The sequence below is a fragment of the Kogia breviceps genome, chromosome 3, assembly GCF_026419965.1.
Source record: "Kogia breviceps isolate mKogBre1 chromosome 3, mKogBre1 haplotype 1, whole genome shotgun sequence".
NCBI lineage: Eukaryota > Metazoa > Chordata > Mammalia > Artiodactyla > Physeteridae > Kogia > Kogia breviceps.
In genome coordinates this window covers 145,652,556-145,673,643 of record NC_081312.1, presented here as the reverse complement: position 1 = coordinate 145,673,643, position 21,088 = coordinate 145,652,556, and the positions used below count along the sequence as shown (strand labels likewise).

Sequence of the window (21,088 nt, the reverse complement as noted above, 5' to 3'; positions counted from 1 at the left end):
GCATGAAACACTAAGGCTGCTACTGCAGCCACCAAGAATCCTGTGTGCAAGCACAGGTCACTATCCACACTTCCGCTCCCAGGAGCCTGTTCAGCCCACCACTGCCAGGGTCCCGTGATCCAGGGACAACTTCCCCGGGAGAACACACGGTGCACCTCAGGCTGCTGCAACGTCATGCTGGCATCTGCCACTGCAGGCTCACCCCGCATTCCATACCCCGCCCTCCCCCCGGCCTGAGTGAATCAGAGCCCCCCAGTCAGGTGTTCCTTTAACCCCCTCCTGTCTAGGCAAAGAACAGATGCCAGAGGGTAACCTACATGCACAGGCGGGGCCAAATCTAAAGTTGAACCCCAGGAGCCGTGTGAACAAAATGAGAAAGGAAAATTTCTCCGTTCAGCCTCAGGAGCAGTGGATTAAACCTCTACAATCAACCTGATGTACCCTGCATCTGTGGAATACCTGAATAGACAACAAATCGTCCCAAAATTGAGGCTGTGGACGTTGGGAGCAACTGTAGACTTGGGGTTTGCTGTATGAAACTGACTAGTTTTTGACTGTGACGTTTATCTTAGTATATTTTTTTAGGGCTTGTTATCATTGGTGGATTTGTTTATTGGTTTCTTTGCTCACTTTTTAAATTTTTTTATTTTAATAATTTTATTTTTTATTTTAATAACTTTATTTTTTGTTTTTCTTTTATTTTCTCCCTTTTCTTCTCAGCTGTGTGGCTGACAGGGTCTTGGTGCTCCAGCCAAGTGTCAGGCCTGAGTCTCTGAGGTGGGAGAGCCACGTTCAGGACACTGGACCACCAGAGACCTCCCAGCCCCAGGTAATATCAAATGGTGAGAGCTCTCTCAGGGATCTCCATCTCAACGCCAAGACCCAGCTCCACTCACTGACCAGCAAGCTCCAGTGCTGGACATCCCATGCCAAACAACTAGCAAGACAGGAACACAACCCCATCCATTAGCAAAGAGGCTGCCTAAGATCATAATAAGTTTACAGACACCCCAAAACACACCACCAGACGCGGTCCTGCCCACCAGAAAGAAAGAATCCAGCTACATCCACCAGAACACAGGCAACAGTCCCCTCCACCAGGAAGCCTACACAACCCACTGAACAACCATACCCACTGGGGGCAGACACCAGAAACAACAGGAACTACGAACATGCAGCCTGTGAAAAGGAGACCCCAAACACAGTAAGTTAACCAAAATGAGAAGACAGAGAAATACACAGCAGATGAAGGAGCAAAGCAAAAACCCACCAGACCAAACAAATGAAGAGGAAACAGGCAGTCTACCTAGAAAAGAAATCAGAGTAATGAAAGTAAAGATGATCCAAAATCTTGGAAATGAATGGAGAAACAAGAAACGTTTAAACAAGGACCCAGAAGAACTAAAGAGAAAACAAACAATGATGAACAACAAAATAAATGAAATTAAAAATTCTCTAGAACGGATCAATAGCAGAATAACTGAGGCAGAAGAACGAATAAGTGACGTGGCAGATAAAATAGTGGAAATAACAGCTGCAGAACAGAATAAAGAAAAAAGGATGAAAAGAATTGAGGACACTCTCAGAGACCTCTGGGACAATATTAAACACACCAATATTCGAATTATACGGGTACCAGAAGAAGAAGAGAAAAAGAAAGGCTCTGAGAAAATATCTGAAGAGATTATAGTGGAAAACTTCCCTAATATGGGAAAGGAAATAATCAAGTCCAGGAAGCACAAAGAGTCCTATACAGGATAAACCCAAGAAGAAACAAACCAAGACATATTAATCAAACTATCAAAAATTAAATACAAAGAAAAAATACTAAAAGCAGCAAGGGAGAAGCAACAAGTAACATACAAGGGAATCCCCATAAGGTTAACGGCTGACCTTTCAGCAGAAACTCTGCAAGCCAGAAGGGAGTGACAGGACATAAAGTGATGAAAGGAAAAACCTGCTACCAGGATTACTCTACCCAGCAAGGATCTCATGCAGAATCAACGGAGAAATTAAAACTTTACTGACAAGCAAAAGCTAAGAGAATTCAGCACCACCAAACCAGCTTTAAAAAAAATGCTAAAGGAACTTCTCTAGGCAGGAAACACAAGAGAAGGAAAATACCTACAATAACAAACCCAAAACAATTAAGAAACTGGTAACAGGAACATACATATCGATAACTACCTTAAATGTAAATGGATTAAATGCTCCAATCAAAAGACATAGACTGGCTGAAAGGATCCAAAAACAAGACCCGAATATATGCTATCTATGAGAGACCCACTTCAGACCCAGGGACACATACAGACTGAAAGTGAGGGAATGGAAAAAGATATTCCACACAAATGGAAATCAAAAGAAAGCTGTAGTAGCAATTCTCTTATCAAACAAAACAGACTTTAAAATAAAGCCTATTATAAGAGACAAAGAAGGACTCTACATAATGATCAAGTGATCAATCCAGGGCTTCCCTGGTAGAGCAGTGGTTGAGAGTCCACCTGCTGTTGCAGAGGACATGGATTCGTGCCCCGGTCTGGGAGGATCCCACGTGCTGCAGAGTGGCTGGGCCCGTGAGCCATGGTTGCTGAGCCTGCGTGTCTGGAGCCTGTGCTCTGCAACGGGGAGAGGCCACAACAGTGAGAGGCCTGCGTACCGCCAAAAAAAAAAAAAAAAGTGATCAATCCAAGAAGATATAACAATTGGAAATATTTATGCACCCAACATAGAAGCACCTCAATATGTAAGGCAAATGATAACAGCCATAAAAGGGGAAGTAGATAGTAACACAAGCATAGTAGGGGACTTTAAAACCCCACTTTCACCAATGGACAGATGATCCAAGATGAAAATAAATAAGGAAACACAAGCTTAAAATAGCACATTAAACAAGATGGACTTAACTGATAGGTATAGGATATTCCATCCAAAAACAAAAGAATACACTTTCTTCTCAAGTGCTCATGGAACATTCTCCAGGATAGAACATATCTTGGGTCACAAATCAAGCCTTGGTAAATTTAAGAAAATGGAAATCGTATCAAGTTTCTTTTCTGACCACAACACTATGATACTAGAAATCAATTACAGTAAAAAAAAAAACTGTAAAAAATACAAACACATGGAGGCTAAAAATACACTACTAAATAACCAAGAGATCATTGAAGAAATTGAAGAGGAAATCAAAAAATACCTAGAAAAAAATGACAGTGAAAACACGATGACCCAAAACCTACAGGATGCAGCAAAAGCAGTTAGTTCTAAGAGAAATGTTTATAGCAGTACAATCCTACGTCAAGAAACAAGAAAAATCTCACATAAACATCCTAACCTTACACCTAAAGCAATTAGACAAAGAACAAAAAAACCCAAAAGTTAGCAGAAGGAAAGAAATCATAAAGATCAGATCAGAAATAAATGAAAAAGAAATGGAGCAAACAATAGCAAAGATCAATAAAACTAAAAGCTGGTTCTTTGAGAAGATACACAAAACTAATAAACCATTAGCCAGACTCATCAAGAAAAAGAGAGAGAAGTTTCAAATCAACAGAATTAGAAATGAAAAAGAAGTAACAACTGACACTGCAGAAATACAAAGGATCATAAGAGATTACTACAAGCAACTCTATGCCAATAAAATGGACAACCTGGAAGAAAAGGAAAATCCTTAGAAAAGCACAACCTTCTGAGACAGAACCAGGAAGAAATAGAAAACATACAAAGACCAATCGCAAGCACTGAAATTGAAACTGGGATTAAAAATCTTCCAGCAAACAAATGCCCAGGACCAGATGGCTTCACTGCTGAATTCTATCAAACATTTAGAGAAGAGCTAACACCTATTCTTCTCAAGCTCTTCCAAAATATAGCAGAGGGAGGAACACTCCCAAACTCATTCTACACAGCCACCATCACCCTGATACCAAAACCAAAGATGGCACAAAAAAGGAAAACTACAGGCCAACATCACTGATGAACATAGATGCAAAAATCCTCAACAAACAGAATCCAACAGCACAGGAAAAGGATCATGAAACATGATCAAGTGGCGTTTATCCCAGGAATGCAAGGATTCCTCAATATACGCAAATCAATCAATATGATACACCATATTAACAAATTGGATAAAAACCATATGATAACCTCAATAGATGCAGAAAAAACTTTCAACAAAATTCAACAACCATTTATGATTTAAAAAACCCTGCAGAAAGTAGGCATAGAGGGAACTTACCTCAACATAATAAAGGCCATACATGACAAACCCACAGCCAACATTGTTCTCAATGGTGAAAAACTGAAACCATTTCCTCTAACATCAGGAACAAGACAAGGCTGCCCACTCTCACCACTATTATTCAACATAGTTTTGGAAGTTTTAGCCACAGAAATCAAAGAAGAAAAAGAAATAAAAGGAATACAAATTGGAAAAGAAGAAATAAAGCTGTCACTGTTTGCATATGACATGATACTATATAGAGAGAATCCTAAACATGCTACCAGAAAACTACGAGAGCTAACCAATGAATTTGGTAAAGTAGCAGGATACAAAATTAAGGCACAGAAATCTCTTGTATTCCTATACACTAATGATGAAAAATCTGAAAGAGAAATTAGGGAAACACTCCCATTTACCACTGCAACAAAAAGAATAAAATACCTAGGAATAAACCTACATAAGGAGACAAAAGACTTGTATGCAGAAAAATATAAGACACGGATGAAAGAAACTCAAGATGATACAAACAAATGGAGAGATATACCATGTCCTTGGATTGGAAGAATCAACATTGGGAAAATGACTATACCTCCCAAAGCAATCTACATATTCAATACAATCCCTATCAAACTACCAATGGCATTTTTCACAGAACTAGAACAAAAAATTTCACTATTTGTATGGAAACACAAAAGACCCCAAATAGCCAAAGCAATCTTGAGAAAGAAAAACGGAGCTGGAGGAATCAGGCTCCCGGACTTCATACTATACTACAAAGCTAGAGTAATCAAGACAGTATGGTACTGGCACATAAACAGAAATATAGATCAATGGAAGAGGATAGAAAACCCAGAGATAAACCCACAAACATACGGTCACCCTATCTTTGATAAAGGAGGTAAGACTATACAATGCAGAAAAGACAGCCTCTTCAATAAGTGGTGCTGGGAAAACTGGACAGCTACATGTAAAAGAATAAAATTAGAACACTCCCTAATACCATATACAAAGATAAACTCAAAATGGATTAAAGACCTAAATGTAAGGCCAGATACTATCAAACTCTTACAGGAAAACATAGGCAGAACCCTCTATGACATAAATCACAGCAAGATCTTTTTTGACCCACTTCCTAGAGAAATGGAAATAAAAACAAAAATAAACAAATGGGACCTAATGAAACTTAAAAGCTTTTGCACAGCAAAGGAAACCATAAACAAGACCAAAAGACAACCCTCAGAATGGGAGAAAAGATTTGCAAACAAAGCAACTGACAAAGGATTAATCTCCAAAATTTACAAGCACCTCATGCAGCTCAATGACAAAAAAACAAACAACCCAACCCAAAAATGGGCAGAAGACCTAAACAGACATTTCTCCAAAAAGATATACAGATTGCCAACAAACACATGAAAGTATGCTCAACATCACTAATCATTAGAGAAATGCAAATCAAAACTACAATGAGATATCATCTCACACTGGTCAGAATGGCCATCATGAAAAAATCTACAAACAATAAATGCTGGAGAGGGTGTGGGGAAAAGGGAATCCTCTTGCACTGTTGGTGGGAATGTAAATTGATACAGCCACTATGGAGAACAGTATGAAGGTCTCTTAAAAAGCTACAAATAGAACTACCATATGACCCAGCAATCCCACTACTGGGCATATTCCCTGAGAAAACAATAATTCAAAAAGAGTCATGTACCACAATGTTCACTGCAGCACTATTTATAATAGCCAGGACATGGAGGCAGTCTATGTGTCCATCAACAGATGAATGGATAAAGAAGACATGGCACATATACACATGGAATATTACTCAGCCACAAAAAGAAACGAAATTGAGTTATTTGTAATGAGGTGGATGAACCTAGAGTCTGTCCTACAGAGTGAAGTAAGTCAGAAAGAGAAAAACAAATACCATATGCTAACACATATATATGGAGTCTAAGAAAGAAAGAAAAGGTTCTGAAGAACCTAGGGGCAGGACAGGAATAAAGACGTAGAGATTGGACTTGAGGACACAGGGAGGGGGATGGGTAAGCTAGGATGAAGTGATAGAGTGGTATTTACACATATACACTACCAAATGTAAAATAGATAGCTAGTGGGAAGCAGCCTCATAGCACAGGGAGATCAGCTCAGTGCTTTATGGGAGGGTGGGAGGGAGACGCAAGAGGGAGGGGATATGGGGATATATGTATACGTATAGCTGATTCACTTGGTTATATAGCAGAAACTACACAACATTGTAAAGCAATTATACTCCAATAAAGATGTAAAAAAAAAAAAAAACTGTCCACAAAGTGGGTGTAGAGCAAACATACCTCAACATAATAAAGGCCATATATGACAAACCTAGAGACAACATCATTCTCAATGGTAAAAAGCTGAAACCATTTCCTCTAAGATCAGGACAAGACAAGGATGCCCACTCTTGCCACTTTTATTCAGCACAGTATGGAAATTCCTAGCCATAGCAACCAGACAAGAAAAAGAAATAAAATGAACCCACATTGGAAAGGAAGAAGTAAAACCGTTAGTGTTTGCAGATGACATGATACTACGTATTGAAAATCCTAAAGATGCCAGCAAAAAACTATTAGAATACATGAATTCAGTAAAGTTGGATAATATAAATTTAACATACAGAAATCTGTTGCATTTGTATACATTAACAATGAACTATCAGAAAGAGAAATTTAAAAAACAATCACATTTACAGGAGTTCCCTGGGGGCCTAGTGGTTAGGATTCCGGACTTTCACTGCTGTGACCCCGGTTCAATCCCTGGCCAGGGAACTGAGATCCCATAGGCCATGTGGCTAAATAAATAAATAAATAAACAAAACAATCACATTTACAATTGCATAGAATAAAAAATGAGCAAGTAGTTACTTGTGGCCTTTCTATCCCTTAGTTATACATGCTTCTAATGAACAGGGCATGTGGTTTCACTGATAAGGGCTTTTTAAAGGCCCTATAGTATAATTTAGACAACTCTAGAAAGCAACTTATACCTCATCTGCATGACCAGGCAAAGTTGTTTCACAGTTAAAGTTTCCAGGTTTCAACTTTAAGAAAACAATAGCAGAAGAAAGCACTTCAAATTTGACCTGTTTAGTTTAAAAATTAGTGGGTAATGGGGTCCCCTAAAGTAGAAAATAAAACAAAATAAAACCAAAAAATTCAAAATAGAAGAAGGCAACCTACAAAACAAGAGTGAATAAAATAGGAAAAGTAGGCAATAGCAGTCCAAAATAAAGAGGGGGAAAAAAGCACGTTTCAGATTGGTCTGCCATGAATATTCCAACCTTTTGTTAATCACTCCTACCCCACCTAAATTCTTCACGGTCTGGGGAGATGACCTTGCTACCTTCACCAAGGAAACAAAGGGTTACTTTAACTATCTGTGTCTCTAAGAATTTTCCAAATGCTTAGTTATTCTTTACTCCTGCCCTCTAGGGTCAAAAGATAAAATATCCCCTATTACCTAAGATTTAATTTTTTCACCTGTTCCAACCTTCATCCCACCACAAAAAAAAAAAAAACTGCTTCATCATCAATCCTCTCTCTTGGTTGTATTATCAATCTCTCGCTCTTTACTGGCTTCTTTCTTCAACATATAAATATGTTCAAAATCCTTTCGTCTTAAGAATACAAAAGCTCTGCCTCCACCCTGCAACCTCTCAAACTCATTCCCCAGAATGAGCTTTCCAAAACACAAACCCAATTATTTTGGGATTCTTGCTGAAAATTCCTAAAGAGTTCCCTTCAGGAGATTTTTCTAAATATCAAGATTTTATTTCTGATCAACAAATGTTCCTCGCTGTGCCAAACTCTGTCAGGCACTTATCCAAACTAACTGTAACGTCATTTTCCCATTTATCCCCAGGTAACTGTGTCGTATTCTCCAGTATTCAGCACAAACAACACTGCTTCATATTTCCTGACCAGCCTCTCAGACTCAGATACCAATCTTTTGCCAGTGCTTTCTCTTTATCTGCCCACGGCTTCTTATGCATACTATGGTGTTATCTTTGTTTTTTCTTGTCTGTCACCCTCTCTATACTATGAGTAAACGGAAAGTGAAGACTGATTTGTTCAGCTCTGTCTCAGTACCTTTCACAGTATTCAATAAATGTCTGCTAAATGAATGATAGATCAGCAGCAAAGATAATGAAAAGTGGATGCAGTAAACCATGTTTGAAGCAACAGACTTGAAGTAAAGATTTATTTGAACATGTGTAAAAGTGATTACCGTTTGAAATATCATCCTACAATACGTAAAGCAATTGTTTTATGGGGCTTGAAAGGGAGCCAGCAAAATAGACAGCCTGTCTCCTGCAGGCCCCTGCTTATGTGAAGATGTGGATCATCTCCCTATCAGCCTAAGGATGAGGCAGACACAAAGAAAAAGCAGTGCTAAGGATGCTGCAGAGAGAGAGTCAGAGCTTGAATTTACTGCTCTATCGCAGAACTTTTCCTGCTAGATCAATCAAATTATCTTTATTGTTTAAATCCTAATATTTTCAATTCCAACTAACTTGTAAAATGACCACAAGTTCCTCCCATAACTATATGCATGCCCCTTTGCAATGTGACTTAATCTTTCTTTCCTAGAAAAGGTGCAGTCTATTTCTCTAACCCTTAATCTGGGCTTGGATATATGGGACATTTGGCTAATGGGACATTGGCAAATGTGACACAGCAGAGGCTGTAAAAGGGCATGTGCATTAGGGCCTTCCCACTGCAGAGGTTTTAGAAGCACTTGTGCATTAGGGCTTTCCCATTCTTCCCACCAGGAACACTATGAAGTAAAGAAGCCTGTGCTAGCCTCTTGGAGAATGAAATACCACATGGAGAGGGGCTCAGCTTTCCCTGGCAAGGCTCTAAACATGTGAGTGAGGCCATCCTAAAACTTCCAGCCACAATCAAGTCAACCTCAGACCACAAGAACAGCCTGACCAACATATAGAATTGTGAGAAAATAAATGTTTTAAGCTACTAAATTTTGGATAGTTTTTATACAGTGTTATTGACTAGATGTTTGTGTTCCCCCAGATATGCTGAAGCTTTAACTCCCATTTGGAAATGGGCTGCTGAGGAGTAATTAAGGTTAAATGAGGTCATAAAGGTGGGGCCCTGATACAATAGGATTAGGTTCTTAATAAGAAGAGACACCAGAGATTTTTTTTCTCTCTCTCAGCTATCTGCAAGCCAGAAACCAACTCCACTGGACCTTGATCTAAGACTTTTAGGCTCTAGACCTGTGAGAAAATAAATGTGTGTTGTTTAAGTCATCCACTCTTTGGTATTTTGTTACGGTAGCCCAAGCAGACTTATACTATACAGCATAGCAAACTGATACAGTGAGTCTTAGCACTAGCCCTACTAATTATTTTTAAAAGGTTACTACTAGGGCTTTCCTGGTGGCGCAGTGGTTAAGAATCTGCCCGCCAATGTAGGGGACACGGGTTCGAGCCCTAGTCCAGAAAGATCCCACATGCCGCAGTGCAACTAAGCCTGTGAGCCACAACTACTGAGCCTGTGCTCTAGAGCCCACGAGCCACAACTACTGAGCACATGCCCCTGGAGCCCATGCTCCGTAACAAGAGAAGCCACCACAGTGAGAAGCCCACACACTGCAACAAAGGGTAGCCCCCGCTCACCGCAACTAGGGAGAAGCCCGTGCACAGCAACGAAGACCCAATGCAGCCAAAAATAAATAAATTAATAAATTAATAAATTAATTAATTATAAAAAGAAAAGGTTACTACTAAAAAAACCTTGGGCTTCCCTGGTGGCGCAGTGGTTGAGAATCCGCCTGCAGATGCAGGAGACACGGGTTCGTGCCCCGGTCCGGGAAGATCCCACATGCCGCGGAGCAACTAAGCCCGTGAGCCATGGCCGCTGGGCCTGCGTGTCCGGAGCCTGTGCTCTGCAACGGGAGAGGCCACAACAGTGAGAGGCCCGCATACCGAAAAAAAAAAAAAAAAAAACCTTATTATTTTGTGGTATATGTAATTCAAGTTTTAAGCTAATTTATGGTTTAAGCTAATAAGGAGTTATCTTTTGTCATATCTCTTCATTTGCTCTTAATGGAACATCAAAGTTCTTTTTTGCTCTTTTCTGAATGGTGTCTAATATTGGACAGAGTAAAAATAGCTACATCTATCTACCAGAATAGAACTGTACTATGGTTACAGGGTACTCGAACAATATATTCACATTAATTCATTCAACTGTTTGAGCACCTACTATTTACTTGGCAACTGCTATGATAAGGATGAAAGAAAATGGAGTCTCAACTCTCAACACTGCTCAGGGAAAGAGAAAGACAAAATGAATAGTTTATAGTACAGGGTATAGACTTTCATAGGTTCTATCATTTCAATGTGATCTATAGCTTCATTCTTTATACAGTAATGCCCCTAAAGCTCCTTTCCAATACTACCAAAGTCAGGCTTTCATATGTCAGTAGATGAATAATTTCAAGTTACAGCATTGTGGTACTGCCTGCCAATCATGTTCAGCTTTGTTATGTTTACCAATGCAGCAGTATGTGTGCCGTTGTTTAACTATTTTATTAGTTCAGTAAATACTTATTTGTTGCCACAAATTTTATAGTATTTTGCTTTTATTTTTTAAAATTCAGGAAAATGGTAAGATCCAAAGTTTGATAGTATTGATAACATGATCAAGAAAAGGTGGAACCCATCAAGTATATAGAAAGCAGGAATCTTTGGACAGATGACCATGTGTTCAATTATTAAGTAAAAAACAAAGTATATTAACCATTGGTGATATTTAAAAGTCAAGTAAAAATGATAAAAGCAGCAGAGAAATCTTTGGAATTATGAACTATTGATTATAAAAACAATACTGGTGATACAAATGCAAAAGAACAGTCATGAGTCCATAGGACTCTTGATGAGATAATGCTTATTATAGATTCCTTAATCATTTCAAAATGTCAAAAATGAGAATTTGAGATGGGAAATTTGTAAAAATTAGTCAGAATAGGTATACCTATAGAGATAGAAAGTAGATTGGTGGTTGTCTAGGGCTAGGGGTTCAGAGGAATGGGGAGTGACTGCTAATGGGTGCAGGGTTTCTTTTTGGGGTGATGAAAATGTTCTAAAATTGATTGTGGTGCTAGTTTTACAACTCTAAATATACTAAAAACCATTGAATTGTAAGCCTGTAATGGATGAACTGTATGGTATGTGAATTATATCTCAAAAAAATATATTGCTGATTAAAGATTTAACTTGAAAGGCTCAACAGTTAAAAGATATTAACTGGTCAATATTTCGTGCTAAATCTATGCTTTTCTTGTCTTAAATAACCATGTCCAATAATTTCAAGATTAAAAAAGAAGTAAAACACTTACAGCATAAAACCTTATAACTGTTTCACTCCCCTGGAAATAGAACATTTTCCCTCAAACAAGTAAATCTATTGTTTAACCTTATACTCTCAATTTTCACACAGATTTTCAGAAATACACATCAATAGTAGATAGCCTACATAACACAGCAAGGCCTGTAACCAAAGTATGAACAAAATGGTGAGGAAGTACAGTGGTTGCAACAAATTATCACTGCAATTACTATATCTTTAATTAAAGGACTTTCCTATCAATCTGCAACTTACCTTCATCATGACATTTAGTGTATATTTTTGATCTTCCCGCCTTGCCCCAGCTTTCGCTTCCATAGCTTCTTTTGCGCTTTCTTGTGCTTGTAGGATAGATTTCTCCCTTATTCTTTGCATCATCTCCTTGTCAACTAAAACATAAGGAATATCAGTAAGTTAGGATCATGATGAATTTGTTTTACTTAGGAGAAACTGCTTACATACTGATCTGGGATAAGATGTTTTTGGACCCAATGTCACATGGAGAAGTGAAAACATTTCCCAATATTAAACTGGTCAAGAAGCTAATATTAAAAGGTAAGCAAGTAACTGTAATAGTAATGAATTAGTAAAGAATGCATGCCTTGGGACTTCCCTGGTGGCGCAGTGGTTAAGAATCGGCCTGCCAATGCAGGGGACACGGGTGCAAGCCCTGGTCTGGGAAGATCCCACATGCCAGGGAGCAACTAAGCCCATGCACCACAACTACTGATCCTGTGCTCTAGAGCCTAAGAGCCACAACTACTGAGCCCATGTGCCACAACTACTGAAGCCCGCGCCCACAGCCCATGCTCCGCAACAAGAGAAGCCACCACAATGAGAAGCCTGCACACAACAACAAAGAGCAGCCCCTGCTCCCCGCAACTAGAGAAAGCCCATGTGCAGTGACGAAGACCCAATGCAGCCAAAAATAAATAAATAAAATTTAAAAAAAGAATGCATGCCTTTTTGCACTGAGAGAGATAGAGAGAGAGAGAGACAGAGAGGGAGGATATGAATAAGAGAGAAGAGGAACAATTGAGAGGGGAAATAAGAGAGGGAATGAGGATGGAGAGAGGGGAGGGAGAGGAGAGGGTCACAAGAGGGAGAGAGAGGAGTGTGGAATGAGTGGGAGGGGGAGACGGAAAGGGAGCCAGAGGGGACAAGATGGGAGGAAAGAGAACACATTTATTCTCCTCTCTCTCTGTTGAGAAACTAGAGCTATTTGCTTATAAACCTGATCACAAAAAATCATCTCTGCGGGGTCTCCTAGAAGAGAAGATGGGTTGAGACCATCTGATATAATCAATCACCTTCAAAAATATAAATGGTGATTTATAGTGATACATACGAAGAGTACAGAGCCAGCCTTAGTAAAAATTACAAAGTAACATGACATGTTACATACAGATTTTACCATTCACAATTATTTTTTATTCAGTCACTCAGTATTTTAGAAACTGCAGGCTGTGATCCATTAGGGGGTAAATTATCTTAGGGGAAGAAGGATAAGGAAGGGATCTAGACTTTGAAGAAGAAAAAAACAGGAGGGGAGAGGAAACTTGGGAGGAGAGTGTGAAGTAGGGGAGTGATAAGAAGGGCAAGAGTGTGACACCAGAACCAGACAAAGATGTCACAAAGAAAGAAAACTACAGGCCAATATCACTGATGAACATAGATGCAAAAATCCTCAACAAAATACTAGCAAACAGAATCCAACAGCACATTAAAAGGATCATACACCATGATCAAGTGGGGTTTATTCCAGGAATGCAAGGATTCTTCAATATACGCAAATCAATCAATGTGATACACCATATCAACAAACTGAAGGAGAAAAACCATATGATCATCTCAATAGATGCAGAGAAAGCTTTTGACAAAATTCAACACCATTTATGATAAAAACCCTGCAGAGTAGGCAAAGAGGGAACTTTCCTCAACATAACAAAGGCCATATATGACAAACCCACAGCCAACATCGTCCTCAATGGTGAAAAACTGAAACCATTTCCACTAACATCAGGAACAAGACAAGGCTGCCCACTCTCACCACTATTATTCAACATAGTTTTGGAAGTTTTAGCCACAGAAATCAAAGAAGAAAAAGAAATAAAAGGAATCCAAATTGGAAAAGAAGAAATAAAGCTGTCACTGTTTGCATATGACATGATACTATATATAGAGAATCCTAAACATGCTACCAGAAAACTACGAGAGCTAACCAATGAATTTGGTAAAGTAGCAGGATACAAAATTAATGCACAGAAATCTCTTGTATTCCTATACACTAATGATGAAAAATCTGAAAGAGAAATTAGGGAAACACTCCCATTTACCACTGCAACAAAAAGAATAAAATACGTAGGAATAAACCTACATAAGGAGACAAAAGACTTGTATGCAGAAAAATATAAGACACGGATGAAAGAAACTAAAGACGATACAAACAAATGGAGAGATATACCATGTCCTTGGATTGGAAGAATCAACATTGGGAAAATGCCTATACTTCCCAAAGCAATCTACATATTCAATACAATCCCTATCAAACTACCAATGGCATTTTTCACAGAACTAGAACAAAAAAATTCACTATTTGTAGGAAACACAAAAGACCCCAAATAGACAAAGCAATCTTGAGAAAGAAAAACGGAGCTGGAGGAATCAGGCTCCCGGACTTCATACTATACTACAAAGCTAGAGTAATCAAGACAGTATGGTACTGGCACATAAACAGAAATATAGATCAATGGAAGAGGATAGAAAACCCAGAGATAAACCCACAAACATACGGTCACCCTATCTTTGATAAAGGAGGTAAGACTATACAATGCAGAAAAGACAGCCTCTTCAATAAGTGGTGCTGGGAAAACTGGACAGCTACATGTAAAAGAATAAAATTAGAACACTCCCTAATACCATACACAAAGATAAACTCAAAATGGATTAAAGACCTAAATGTAAGGCCAGATACTATCAAACTCTTACAGGAAAACATAGGCAGAACCCTCTATGACATAAATCACAGCAAGATCTTTTTTGACCCACTTCCTAGAGAAATGGAAATAAAATCAAAAATAAACAAATGGGACCTAATGAAACTTAAAAGCTTTTGCACAGCAAAGGAAACCATAAACGAGACCAAAAGACAACCCTCAGAATGGGAGAAAAGATTTGCAAACAAAGCAACTGACAAAGGATTAATCTCCAAAATTTACAAGCAGCTCATGCAGCTCAATGACAAAAAAACAAACAACCCAACCCAAAAATGGTCAGAAGACCTAAACAGACATTTCTCCAAGAAGATATACAGATTGCCAACAAACACATGAAAGAATGCTCAACATCATTAATCATTAGAGAAATGCAGATCAAAACTACAATGAGATATCATCTCACACTGGTCAGAATGGCCATCATCAAAAAATCTAGAAAAAATAAATGCTGGAGAGGTGTGGAGAAAAAGGAACACTCTTGCACTGTTGGTGGGAATGTAAATTGATACAGCCACTATGGAGAACAGTATGGAGCTTCCTTAAAAAACTACAAATAGAACTACCATACGACCCAGCAATCCGCTACTGGGCATATGCCCTGAGAACACCAGAATTCAAAGAGTCATGTACCAAAATGTTCATTGCAGCTCTATTTACAATAGCCAGGACATGGAAGCAACCTAAGCATCCATCAACAGATGAATGGATACAGAAGATGTGGCACATATATACAATGGAATATTACTCAACCATAAAAAGAAACGAAATTGAGTTATTTGTAATGAGGTGGATGGACCTAGAGTCTGTCATACAGAGTGAAGTAAGTCAGAAAGAGAAAAACAAATACCATATGCTAACACATATATATGGAATCTAAGAGAAAACAAAAAAGGTCATGAAGAACCTTGGGGCAAGATGGGAATAAAGACACAGACCTACTAGAGAATGGACTTGAGGATAGGGGGAGGGGGAAGGGTAAGCTGTGACAAAGTGAGAGAGTGGCATGGACGTATATACACTACCAAACGTAAAACAGATAGCTAGTGGGAAGCAGCTGCACGGGGAGCACGGGGAGATCAGCTCGGTGCTTTGTGACCGCCTAGAGGGGTGGGATAGGGAGGGTGGGAGGAAGGGAGACGCAAGAGGGAAGAGATATGGGAACATATGTATGTGTATAACTGATTCAGTTTGTTATAAAGCAGAAACTAACACACCATTGTAAAGCAATTATACGCCAATAAAGATGTTAAATATATATATATATATATTCAATGTTTCTGATAAAAAAAAAGAAGGGCAGGAGTGGAGGGATGACTAGTAAAGCTTTATACACACCTTCATAGTGTTTTAAAATACATGAAAAAATACACAAAGAAAACTAGTTATATTAAAACACAAAACATTAAAAAATAAATTTGTGATATACAAGTATGTGCTTCTTAATGCATTAAATAATACATAGTAAAATGTCTAATAAATACTATAATTTCAAAGTAGTGCATATAAAAGATAGAGGTACCTGTGATATGAACGTATTTGTGATTTTTATTGACACTACTGTTGTCTGTTGTCTACATTTATAGTTGAAGGAAATATTATTTTCAGTTAAAAATAAGTAAAGAGTATGGAATTTTTACCCATCCAAGATCTTGGCTGGGGATTAGGACTGAAATTACTTCAGAAGTTTCTCCCCAAACCTCCTGTTTAGTAACAGAGTGGCAGACAGTTGGACCAGCTTCAGGGGCAGAAGTAATTAAAAGAAAATCAAGTTTCCAAGTGAAATGCTCCGCATCTAAAAGAAATGAAAAATGGATCAAGAAGGAACTTCAGAAAAAAATGGAGCAAGTATGTTTTGAATCATGAGGGAGGCAGGCTTGGAGTATGGACTGGAGATCCACAATACTGCATGTGAAAAAATGATTGTTAAACAATTTCACTGAATTGCATGTGAAACTGAGTTTGACTTCTAGAAGAATCCCAAACCTAGTTTCTGAAGTAAAATCGATGTTCATTACTTGTTATATAAGTTAGTTTTAAGACTGTTTTGATTAGTCTAACTGGCAAATTACGGTCAAACCCAACCTGCTCCCTGATTTCTTTCAGCACATAAGCTAAGAATAATTTATACAGTTTTAAATAGTTGAAAAAAATCAAAAGAATAGTAATACTTTACAACATATACAAATTACAATAAATTGAAATTTCAGCATCAATCAATACACATTGTCTATGGCTGCTTTTGTTCTGCAATAACAGAGCTGAGTAATTGTCACACAGACTACATAGCCCACAAAATCCAAAATATTATTTGGTCCTCTACAGAAAAAGTTTGCCAACCCTTCGTTTAAATGGTCAAAATTTGGAATATTTGACCATATAACCATGAAAGAGAAGACTCAAGCACCTGTGCAATGAAAGCAGATATCTAAATCAGAGAGGAAGGTTATGATTAGAAAATTCCCTTCCCACTCCTGAATAAGGTGGCCAACCAGTTTAAGAAGGGAATTTGACATGGAAGAAAGTGTTTCGTGTCAGAAACAGGGGAAAGTAACAGGTTTATGGATATGACTCTTCTTTATAGCCTAAAAAGTTGGTGGACAAAACGTTACCTGGGGAAATCAAGACATACACATACACACACACACACACACACACACACACACACACACACACACACACACGTCAGTGGTTCTCAAAACTGGCCAGGCATCATAATCACCTGGGGAGTTCTCAACCCCCAATCTGTTTATTTTAAAAGAAGCCATTATAATAGATGATGGTTCTGGTCCCATCTAACTTCAAAATTAATATTATCAACAACAGCTGAAATAAATCAAAGTATTTACATTTAATCTTAGGTACGAAGTCAGAACACCCTGGGTTTGTTTCATGACATATTCCCAGGCCCCATCTCAGATTTGAATCAAAAAGAAAGGCAGGGGTAGGAGAGCAGGTATCTGGTTTTTAAAAACTCCTCAGTTATTCTGGGACTCAAGAAAGAACTAAAGTAAGCTGGCTATGGTAACCTACCTTAACCAGTATTTTCTGAGCTGAATACATTTTAGAGAAAAATTCCACCTGGTCCTAGAGATTAAAAAATTAAATTCCACAGCAAGATACCAAGAAAACATTAACATAAAGAATGGCTGCTATTTCCCCATTCTCAATAGTCCCAACTCAAGGCTTAACACCAAAGACCTAAGAGAAATTTCAGGCAGTAGATAGAAAACATGACAACTAGATCAGGGAGGAAGATAACAGAGCTAAAGCAGTATAGGGCAATTACTGACCCACAAAGCTGATCTTGGCAGAAGAACAGAGTACTGATTAAGAGTACAGAGAATGGGGGATCTCAACTTGGACTGTACATTATAATTCCCAAAAAGCGTTTTTAAAACTACCAGTACCGGGCTTCCCTGGTGGCGCAGTGGTTGAGAGTCCGCCTGCCGATGCAGGGGACACGGGTTCGTGCCCCGGTCCGGGAAGATCCCACATGCCGCGGAGAGGCTGGGCCCCGTGAGCCGTGGCCGCTGGGCCTGCACGTCCGGAGCCTGTGCTCCGCAACGGGAGAGACCGCAGCGGTGAGAGGCCCGCATACCGCAAAAACAACAACAACAACAAAAAACCTACCAGTACCTAGGTCTCAGTATCACTCCCAGAAACTGATTTGATTGGTCTAGGGTGAGATTCAGACATCTGTATTCTGTAAAAGTTCCGTAGGTGAAACACTGCTCTAGAGTCAAACTGCTAAGACTCCACTTCTAGCCTGCCGCTTACCAGTTGTGTGGCCTTTGGCAATTACTCAACCCTTCTGTGCCTCAGTAGCCTCACCTTAAAAAAAAGGGGGGGGGGTTACCTAAGTGATAGATTCTTGTGAGGATTAACAGATGAACTACTGACTAATACAAAATGAGTGCTAAACAAAGGCCATATTGGGAGGCCTTATCCCCTGAAGATAGGAGCCCACATCCTTTAAAAGCTAGTATTAACGGACTCTAATTATTGAGTAATTCCATTACTCAGGAATTAGGTGATTTAAGAGGCAGCTGAAGCACTAACTCTTTTAAATCATGCTATGTGTCTATTTCGTTTTCCTAGAATAGCAATATAAATTTCAAAAGAGACATTTTTAAATGGTATAAAGTATAAAAAGCACAACCAGCTGAACGTCTTTTAGTAAAGAACTTACCACCTGACAGGGAAAGGGTCTCCCACATGGCCGCTTCTTTTTTGTGTAAAGTGAAAACAATAGTGTCATTCCCAATCTTGGCTTTGCTGCTCTCATCGTCTATAGGAGCATAGAGAAACACCTCAAATAAAAATGGAGGACAGTTCACCTATTCAGAAGGGGGAAAATGGAAGTCCATTTAGTTACACAAAGACACACCCGTTAAGAAATAAGTGACAGAGGCCAAAATCATTTTCTTAAATTCCTGCTATAAATATATTCCAGGTCACGATAAAAGCACGGCATATGAGAAATCCTGGATAAAATAATCTCTGAGCTGGTGACATCTGTCTACAGACGAGGTGTCACCTGTATGGGATTCGTATTTTATTTTGTTTGTTTTGCTTTGTTTTATTTTTAATAGGACTAAAATTTTAGGATGCTTATCTGCAAGGAAGCGCCTGTTGCACGTCCACAGCCGCGCCCTTGCAGCCGCTTCAGACCACACCTCCGGCCCCCCCACCCCCCGCAGGCACGACTCGCTTTCCTACCTTCAGATAGTTTTCCGTGCAGAACACGTCCGCGTCCCTGACGCTGACGCCTCTGAGGGGCACAGAGATGAAGACCGCAGTCCTCGTCTGCTGCCAGCTGTAGTCACTAACCTGCAGGGGCATCCCGGGAGGCGTCCGGAGAGGCTGGGGAGGACGCGCGCCCGCTCGGTTGCTAGGGAAGCCGGGGTTACCACAGGCCAGCCCTTCCGGGTCAGGCCGGGCCGCGGCACCTCCTCCCCCCCACCGTTCCCAGCGTGCCCCGGGCTCGCCGCTGGGGTCGACCTGCGGACCCCCCTCGCCACTGCCTGGGTACCCCTGGCGGGAGCGTTACCCTTCTCTAAGGTCATATCTCTTACCCGCAGTCCAAACGAATCTGCGAAGTAGCAGACCCACTTCCGCTTAAGCAAGAAACGAGCTTCACGCTTGAAAATGCAGAAAAGGATGTGGGAAAGCGTGACCCGCGAGAAGCAGGTGCGATGTCCACGCGCCATTTGCAGCCCTGGCCTTTTGTTTGTTCTGACGGAGGCTGTAGAAGTTAGCACCATTTGGTGTTCCTGTTTTGGAAATTTCCTGCTCATACTGACCTTCTGGCCTAGGAGCTTGCCTGTAGTATTGTAGTTCTTAAAATCTATCAACCGAAAGCCCGTCAGAAGCATGTAGGTATGGTTCGCTCCTTGGTTTGAGAACTGGGGAGAAACGACCGTATGACTCACCTGACAAATGCTTGGCTGCAACTCAACTGTAGGATAAGTTGAATTGACACGGATATATTTTACAGTTGTTTAAGGAGATTTGTAACTTTAGCGCTGATAGGAAACTTGAAGATCATGTAGTCTTCCCACATTGGTGTATTTAAGGAATCTGAGATCCATACACCCAACCCCGTTGCCACATGGATTAGTGGCTGAACTGTGATTAAGATCCTGACCCTATAACTCCCATTCCAATGTTCTTCCCTTGGGATGCTTTCTGGAGACACAGTTTATAAATTACTGGAATTTGATGTTAAAAAAAAACATGAAAATTAAGCATCTACAAACTATTTGCCACCTAGGAATGGGGATTTTTAACATTTTACTTTTGGAAGTCATTAATACAAATTTAAAAGCTCCTGAAAAAGTCCTTGAGGAAAGCTAAGGAACATCAGACTTGGGAGGAAAAAAAAAAATCATCTTTTACCCCCCAAACAGAGCACCCCTCACTACCTTACCTAATTCTGTCTGCTGTTCATCATCTCAAGGTTCCGTAACTTTGAATACTGGGGCCATGTTAGACTTTTTTTTCCCTTGTCCTAATCGGAGAAACCTAACAATCAATCCTATAGATTCTTTTTTATGTTGCTTTTGGCATTTTCCCCCCTTGTGTTCAACTCCTACTTTTACCATTTTGTTTCAAACTCTCCTGTGTCTTCAAAAGACAGAGGTTATGCATTCCTATTATATAAAATGTTAAAGTGTAGATTCTGCCACTATATAAAAACAAGTTATATAATGCATGTATAGAAAATAAAAAGGATACTTTGTTCTGTTTGGGAGTTTCAGGAAAATTCGTTAGCAATCACTTTGTTAAGCACATAAAAACCTCTGTGGTGAAATTGTTCTCCTGACTACCAGTCTTATGAAACTTTTTACACTCTGAGTTATATATTTTTTTAAAAAATAACTTGATCAGTTTTATTGCTGAATCATTACATCAGCTGATACCAATTTAAAACACCATTAATCTTTATACATTGTTTCAAGACA

The 21,088-nt window shown here is 39.4% G+C and overlaps 1 protein-coding gene across 2 annotated transcripts in view; it reads right to left on the bottom strand.

The window, feature by feature from the left end:
• Positions 1-19,656, bottom strand: part of DNAAF4 (dynein axonemal assembly factor 4) — an 84,438-nt gene extending 64,782 nt beyond the window's left edge. The window contains exons 1-3 of one of the 2 annotated variants that reach the window (XM_059056277.2): positions 19,344-19,656; positions 18,814-18,961; positions 11,884-12,017 (exon numbers count right to left, since the gene is read on the bottom strand). In XM_059056277.2, the coding sequence (XP_058912260.1) occupies positions 11,884-12,017; positions 18,814-18,961; positions 19,344-19,466 (405 nt within the window). In that variant the 5' untranslated portion in view covers positions 19,467-19,656. The remainder of the gene's footprint in view (positions 1-11,883; positions 12,018-18,813; positions 18,962-19,343) is intronic. The other variant, XM_059056280.2, reaches the window with a different exon arrangement.
• Positions 19,657-21,088: the final 1,432 nt, after the last annotated feature.